Source organism: Nematolebias whitei, chromosome 13 (assembly GCF_014905685.2).
Source record: "Nematolebias whitei isolate Nwh7 chromosome 13, NemWhi1, whole genome shotgun sequence".
NCBI lineage: Eukaryota > Metazoa > Chordata > Actinopteri > Cyprinodontiformes > Rivulidae > Nematolebias > Nematolebias whitei.
The window spans coordinates 27,649,595-27,657,269 of NC_056510.1; the positions used below are offsets into that span (position 1 = coordinate 27,649,595).

General features: G+C 40.2%; 2 protein-coding genes across 2 annotated transcripts in view; one reads left to right on the forward strand and one right to left on the reverse strand.

The window, feature by feature from the left end:
- The first annotated feature begins 1,161 nt into the window (after positions 1-1,161).
- On the forward strand, positions 1,162-1,826 carry LOC119418907 (growth hormone-regulated TBC protein 1-A-like). The gene is made up of 3 exons (XM_037686199.1): positions 1,162-1,317; positions 1,393-1,578; positions 1,728-1,826. The coding sequence occupies exons 1-3, from the start codon at positions 1,162-1,164 to the stop codon at positions 1,824-1,826; spliced, it is 441 nt and encodes a 146-aa protein (XP_037542127.1).
- A 1,540-nt stretch (positions 1,827-3,366) lies between these two features.
- Positions 3,367-7,675, reverse strand: part of spryd7b (SPRY domain containing 7b) — a 7,250-nt gene continuing 2,941 nt past the window's right edge. Inside the window, exons 3-7 of the mRNA XM_037686200.1 lie at positions 6,434-6,624; positions 6,222-6,350; positions 6,040-6,106; positions 4,499-4,666; positions 3,367-4,429 (exon numbers count right to left, since the gene is read on the reverse strand). Coding sequence (XP_037542128.1) covers positions 4,290-4,429; positions 4,499-4,666; positions 6,040-6,106; positions 6,222-6,350; positions 6,434-6,624 — 695 coding nt within the window. The 3' untranslated portion in view covers positions 3,367-4,289. The remainder of the gene's footprint in view (positions 4,430-4,498; positions 4,667-6,039; positions 6,107-6,221; positions 6,351-6,433; positions 6,625-7,675) is intronic.

Genomic DNA, 7,675 nt, shown 5'->3' on the forward strand with positions numbered 1-7,675 from the left:
GTAGTAAGGCATGCCGTTGTATCATGTAATAGGTAAAAGTGGCTATAATGACAAATTCAAAAAAAGTTCAAGACAAAAACTACTGGATTTTAATAATTATACTTTATACTTTATTATTTTTGTCTTGAACTTTTTTGAATTTACCATGCCCTGGATGACTGAGAATCTTCACCAGCTATTAAAGACGCAATCGGCTTGCCATATCCCCGCCTTCATTCTGCTCGCTGCTTGGAGCAACCTCAGCTTCATTTCGCTGCGCCGCCCCGACGAATTGTAGCTAATTTGACCATTGAAGTGCATTTAGTAAAGAAAAGTTCAACTGAGAAACAACTTTGCTATAAAGTCGAGCAAACAAAAAAAATAATTTTAGGTGGTTATCTTGTTAAATTTAGAAGAAGCGTGCAGCGTTCCTCCTTCTTTTTTCCTCCCTGAGCACGAGGCAGTGAATATTTTTGAAATGCAGCTGATTTGACCGTTAGTCTTTTATTAAGCAAACGTTAGACTGAGACACACCTTTACTATAAGGTCAAGCAAACAAATAATTGTTTTTAGGTGGTTTTCTTGTTAAATTTAAAAGAAATGAACAGCAGCTCATCCCTCTGCACGTGCTCGCTTACGCAAATCGGCTTTTGAAACTCAGCTGATTTGACCGTCAAAGTGTATTTATTAAGCAAAAGTTCAACTGAGACACACCTTTATAATAATTTCGAGCAAACAAATAAGTTTTTAAGTGTTAAATTCTTGTTAAAGTCCTCCCGTGCACGCTCCCTCAACCGCCATTTGGCAGCCCATCGATTTTTGGCACAACCCCGACCCACATTTCCGGGTTGTCAGCGGTGACGCATAGATGCGACATATACGGTGAAGTGACGTATTTATGGATTTTTCCACTTTATTGACATATTTGGACTGATGTGACTTATAGGGCGGAGCGACGTTTATGGTGGAAAATACGGTCGTCATTAAATTGTCAATCTGGTCAGAATTAAACTTTATTTCTCCAAACTGAGGTTGTTAAAAGAATTATCTAAAACAGGTAAGATATCAATTGTTCATACCTAAATCCCAATTCAAAAGATTTGAGCTCTCTCTCTAAGTGATACCAGACCTTCTGCACGTGTTCACCGGATATAATGTTTTGCAGATTACTACAGTCCGGCCATGTTGGGGCTGAAAATGGACCAGGAGGTCCTCGGGGAGCTGGTTAAGACCAAAGCTCCTGCAGTGGGACAGCTCATGGACCAGTACCCAGGTATCTGGACCCTGGTGGTGTCACGCTGGTTCATCTGCCTCTACATCGACATCCTCCCAATAGAGGTGAGGAAAAGTTTGAACACCGCTGCACACAGTGAGCAGCTCATCGTCTCACAGGCCTGCTTCTTGATCCTTCAGACAGTTCTGCGGGTCTGGGACTGTCTCTTCTACGAGGGTTCCAAGGTTCTCTTCCGGGTGGCTCTGACTCTCATCATCCATCACCAGATGGAGATCCTGCGAGCGCGCTCACTGCCTGATGTGTGTGAGTGCTTCAAGCAGATCACCTGCGGAGCTTTCACCCTGGACTGCCACACCTTCACGCAGGTGAGACGAGCAGCACAGAGAGGCTGGTGAGGACATCAGCTGTTTCCTTCACTGACAAACAGACAAGAAGACCGGGAACTTCAATTGTCTAGAAGAAACGTTCCAAACGAAAAGTCTCATTTTGACCATTTCTTGTTGTTTTCTGTCAGAAAATCTTTACAGAACCCGGGAGCCTGTCCATGACAACGATCAGTAAAATGAGAGAGAAATGCAGACGACAGATCCTGGAGGAGGAAACACACAGATGATGAAGCTCAGCTCTTCGGTCCAAGGCTGAATAGACTGAAACCTGTGGCTGGTTCTGGAGCCAGCAGCACCCCTCCTTTATTTCAAATGCTGACGTTTCCGAGCCTTTCCTTTAGATTCAAACCTTTTGTTTCTTTAAAACACTTTGCTGCTACATTCAGAGCAGATCATCACTCCAAAACTTTTTCAATACTTGTCATTTTGTTGATCATTTACACTCCGGCCATGTTCTTATGAGGCTGATCACATAATTACAGCCTAACTTTACCGTGCTGATAATGTTAATAATGTATAATTAATACACATTATGTAATAATTAATAATGTGCTCATTCACCAAATCTGTTATTGTTACAGCTCCTATTTTTGCCATCTGTTTAAGCAACATTAGAAATGTTTCAGACTGAAGGAAAGGTGATTATGGTGTTACACAATCGTCTTTAACGAGAGTTCATTCGTAAGCTCTTTGGCACTTTATTAGTTAGAAATCTCTTTCCTCAGCCGAGACCCAAACAAATCCACTTAGCCTCTAAAATGTTTCAAACACAGCAAAACTTTCAGACAAACCTCTTTAGATCCACGTTGATTATCTGTGGGGCGAAGCTGCATTCCTTTTTCGAATAAAATCTATGTAAAATATATTTTTTTAAATCATATTGCGAAAGTTGCACTGCATTTACAAAGTGTAAGCTAGAATCACTTAAAGACTCAGAGCGGACATCTGTTTTATTTTACACACCATCAAAGTTTTCAACATCTGAACATCCTATATTTGATTTATGGATGAACCCTCATACACATCTGTAAACCTCATCTCTACATTTCAGAAAACATTACAAATATTAGTCATTGTTTTGGACTACACATCAGATTACCGGTAGATTGCGCAATACTAAACCCCAGTTCTCAAAAAGTTTGGACATTGTATGTAAATAAAAACAAGATTTTAAATCTCATAAATCCAAATTATGCCCAACATCCTTTTTTTTTAATGTTCTGTGTAATGGATATTAAGAGATTTTATTCTGAAAAGTTTTATGAATCTTTTGAGTCTGATTTGTAAAATCCAATTATAAAATAAAATAAAGCATTATGGATTTCACATTTTTCTTCATTTTCACTTGTTTCTTAAAGTGAAAAAACTAAAAACATGTTTTATGGCAAAAACTTAGTGAACAACTTAAAGTACAAATTTTTTTAAATTAAAAATTAAAATTTAAAAAGTCCTTCAGAAAATCCGAAGGACTTTTGATCAAAATTGCCAAAAGATTACAAGAAAATAAAATATAAAGAAGTGAAAAACATACTTGTGCACAGCATCGTCTTGTTTTTATAGCTACATAAAGCGAGCGATAAATCAGTGCATTTTAATATTAACAGGTTGTGAAAGAGGTTGTTCAAAGTTGAGTTTTGTGTCCTCAAATAAAGTAACAATCTCTTTTAAAGTATATAAAATATTACCACTGCTCGAGTACATCTGCATCCATTTATTTTACCGCCCCATGAAGGAGTCCCAACACCTGGGAACAAGTCTGAGCACTTAAAAACAAAAATCCAAACATCCTCGTTCTTTCACCTTTATTGTTCTCCTTAAAAAAATGATCAAACAAATCCATTAAAACAAATTAAATTGCTACATAAAATGATGAGGGCAAAAACACCAACTTCATTTGCTCCTGCATTAAACACATTTTCAGTGACAGTCATGGTACATGAAGGCTATGTGAGACAAAATGTCCCGTTCGTGGCCGCACGGCGTCAGCATCTGATGTTGGCTTCACCTGGACCCCACACCGTCACAGCTGGGAGGGCACTCATCAACACTGACCGCACCGTTTGGCCACTTTATGACACGTTTCATAACATTTCAGAGCAACAGCTTTCCCTTTAGCAACTACAACTCCAAGTGGGAAGAAATCAAAAACAAACAAAACTAAAAAAATTTAAAAAAAAGCAAACAGTACCACCCAGTAGCATAAAATAAGAAAAAAACAAGTTTGATCTTTAATGTTTCAGCAGGGCGAAATGTTCCCTTTGTGTTCTAGTTTGGGACAAACCAATAAAAATGGCCACCCCAAAATAAAGAAAAGCTGCTCAAATCTCACAATCCCTCAAAAATCCTTTTCACAGAAATCATAAATAGAAACAACAGTACGAGGTGTCCCAGTGATCCTCTGACCATGATTCCCCCACTTTACTTGTTACCAGTAAAGAGACATATATTTTATTACAACCTCCCAGCAAAGTCCCTTAAATCCGAAAGAGTAAATCAGCTCAGAAAACAAACGTCTACCTCTGCAAAGAGTCAAATCTAGTGTTATCAAAAGAGAAAAGCAGCAAACGCACGAGGAGATGAAGGGCAGACGAGCAGAAGGGCAAAGACTCAGTAACTCTCACTAGATAGTGGTACATTGGACTTGAGAGGAGAAAGGGCATGCTCCAGCCTCTGGCGTCAAACCAGCAGCCTCAGATGGTTTGGTAGCCTGCGTGGCTCCTCTTCCTGCCGATCAGGTAGGCCAAGAGCACGATGAGGACCAGGCCTGCTAAAGCTGCTCCCACTATGATGGGGATCAACAGGTTGTCTACATCCAGCTGGCATTCCTCAGCTGAGGAGGAGACACCAGCGTGAGATCAGAGACAGCGGCTGATGGTTTAACCACAGTGCAACGACCTACCTGCTCCAAACTGGTCTCCAGACAGACCGAAGGGCTGCACCTGCACTTGGAAGGTGTTGATGGACAAATCCTGGGACACGGTCAAAGTTTGCTCCTCGCGGCACAAGTAGGAGTGTCCCAGGGTTCCCCGTAGGTAGTCCAAGCTGCTGTTCTTCACCGAGATGGGCGCTGCATCAGAGAACGAAGCGCAGGATTTCACAACGTGCAGATTTAAATAAAGAGGAGAGAAAACAGTGTCCAGAACGCCACACATTAAAACAGACACTCCGCTTCAAAGTATTTGGTATAAATGTTGGGAGTCAACCCTGTCCGTTAGCAAAATATCTACAGACCTAACTGAAAACTGTAGAACACAAGCACAGCTACAAGACGGCAGCCACAGCTAACCAACATGAGGCAACACAGAAATGGTTATAACTCGGTTGTACAGAAACTGAGCTCAAGGCAGATGTTGTAGCAGAGTTTCACCCAAGAATGAACCAGAATATACAGCTGTTCCAGCAAAGTTCATCTAGTCATCAAAAGGTCATCTGGACAGTTTCTTTTTTGGTTGAGACATGTCGTCATTCATCCAAAGGACTTCATCAGTCCGAGGAGTCACAACAAACTCGGTCCCACAAGCAGCACACTCACATAGTGGACCAAACGGTTTCTGGGGCCTTCCCTCTCCCCCGTCGACTCCTCTGAGGCAGATGAAGTCCTTTGAAGGACAACACATCTCAAAAAAAGAAAAGTCCAGACAACCTGACTGAACTTTGTTGGATTTTTTTTACCTGGATTATTGAGCATGAACTTTGATGTTTTGAACCACTTTGGCTATGGCTGCCTCAGAGGAGTCGACGGGGGAGAGGGCGAGCCCCAGAAACCATCTTATCACCAGCAAACTGGTTGGCACACTATGAGAGTGTGCTGCTTGTGGGACTGTTTGTTGTGGCTCCTCGGACTGATGAAGTCCTTTGGATGAAGGACGAAACGTCTCAAAAAAAACAGAAACCGTCCAGATGACCTGACTGAACTTTGTTGGATTTGTATCTGGATTATTAAACATGAACTTTGATATACAACTGTTAATACAACTGTTAATAGTAGAGCCACTAGACTGAGGAACAGCTTCTACCCTGAGGCTGTTAGACTCATGAATCTCTAACCAGAATAATCACTGTGAAAAACCATATCATGTTGCTGCTGATCTGTTTCATGTTGCTGCTGATCTGTTTCAATGTTGATGTGTTCATGCATGCACATCTGCTCACAGACTCATGTTCATGTTTGTGCTGATGTTCAATGTTTTATGTTATGAGTGCTTAGTGTATATTTAGTTGATGTTTTTCTTAGTTCATATCTTAGATGTTATTACTGTTTTTCTTATACATTTTATTGTTGGATGTAACTGGGACCCCGTGTACATAATTTCACTCCACCACATGTACCACATGAGGTGTGAATGACAATAAAGAAACTCTGACTCTAATTCTTAACGTACAATGATTTTAGCTTCATGCTAAAGGACGGCTACGGGGGGGGGGGGGAATCAGGCTCACCTTTCATGTCCGGCCAGGCTGCCTTCAGAGAAACTTTACTCAGGTGGTACTTACTAGTTGTAGTATTCTGGAGACAAACAGCACAGCCAAGTCAACGTCACGTCAAGCTCTGTCTGCCACCTAGTGGCCTCTTCATGAAGTGCAGGATGCTCAACGACAAGTCACATGATGCAGCAACTCACCAGAGTGAAAGTGAAGGTGAGGTCGTTTTTTACTCCTTCTGCTCTGAGCAGCAGGACGGCTTTCTCTTTGTCACACGAGCCTGAAGCGTTTGTTTCGTTGGGCTTAATGTTCACAACCTCCTGCACCGTCTGCCAAAACAAACCCATTCAGGATCTGAACAAAAAGCTTTAACTGAATGTTCACACAGAGAGAGCAGGTTTTATTTCAGCACCTTGTTCTGGGAGACGGAGCTGAAGGAGACGTTGAGCTGAAGACCCATGTATGCCAGCAAACAGATGGTGCCGGTGCCGTTGGTGACGTTGTAGTTTCCTCTTTCGGGCCGTCCGGGGTCAGTGTGCGGCGCAGCAGAAGTCTGGGCAGTCGGAGGAGCATCAGTAGCAAAACCCTGATGCAGGGCAGCAGCTGCAAAACAAAGAGAAGTCATAAGGAGTCTCAAATAGGTGCATTTAAACTATTATTAAGGGTTAAAAACTAGTTTACAAACTAACTCAGAAGTTATGGTGATTTTGTGTGTTATGGGTTTTTTATTTTTATTTTAGGGCTTTGGTTAATGAAACAATGTTAAACATAAAGGATGAAATTTATCCAATAAAATCTTATATTTTAGCTTAAAAAATATACATGTTAATCTTGAGAGGTGGCTCTACTATCCACTGTTTCACTACGGACCACAGACGTAAAATAAAACTAAAGAAGCTAACAAATATAAAGATGCAGCTAATTTTAATTTAATACAGTTTACAATATTGATGACTCGTGCATCCATGTAAACCAGAAGTATTAAACTAAAACTCTCTGACGTTCAGTTACTACAATTTCCTCCTATTAAAAAAAGATCTGAACGAAAGTCCAACGTTTGACTTTTATGGTCGTGCCTACCCGTATGTTCACATTTTCACTTTTAACTAATTGCACTTTAAACAACTAGCTCCATATTTAAAATTAGTCCAAGGCAAATACATTTAAAGCCTTTATTTCAGATTAAAACAGAAAGATCAGAATAAAATACATCTTAAATGTGCAAACAGAGCCTAATAAGCATTTTTCTCTTAAATTGAAGAGGTCCAAGAATTGAAGAAGTTAAAATCTTTAGGACATTTTAAAAAGTGGTTCTTTTAGTATAAAATAGTGTAAACAGAGCAAGTAAACATGTTTCTTTTTTTTTTTTTTTGCTTAGAGGCACCAAGCTATAAAAATTTAAGTTTTCAAGTAAAACACGTCAGCATCTTCAGAAAATAAATAAAAATGGCTCTTTTAAGAAAAAAGTGAAAACAGCATTTAACACCTCTTCTCTTTTGATTCTTTATTTTACTTTTCTTAATGAGAGAAATGGGATTGTCCTGCCAGTAATTTAAATCTTGGTTGGAGTCAGAGCCATTCTCATGTAGGAGGCTGAGCATCATCAGTAACATCTGTAGACTGTTTTAACATCTGTAGACTGTTTTAACATCTG

What these genes read in the sequence shown, in the direction of transcription:
- LOC119418907 (XM_037686199.1), top strand. Translation starts at nt 1,162, where the DNA reads ATGTTGGGGCTGAAAATGGACCAGGAGGTCCTCGGGGAGCTGGTTAAG. An exon ending in TCGACATCCTCCCAATAGAG is followed by an intron (nt 1,318 to 1,392) that starts GTGAGGAAAAGT and finishes TTGATCCTTCAG; the next exon opens with ACAGTTCTGCGGGTCTGGGA. An exon ending in ACTGCCACACCTTCACGCAG is followed by an intron (nt 1,579 to 1,727) that starts GTGAGACGAGCA and finishes GTTTTCTGTCAG; the next exon opens with AAAATCTTTACAGAACCCGG.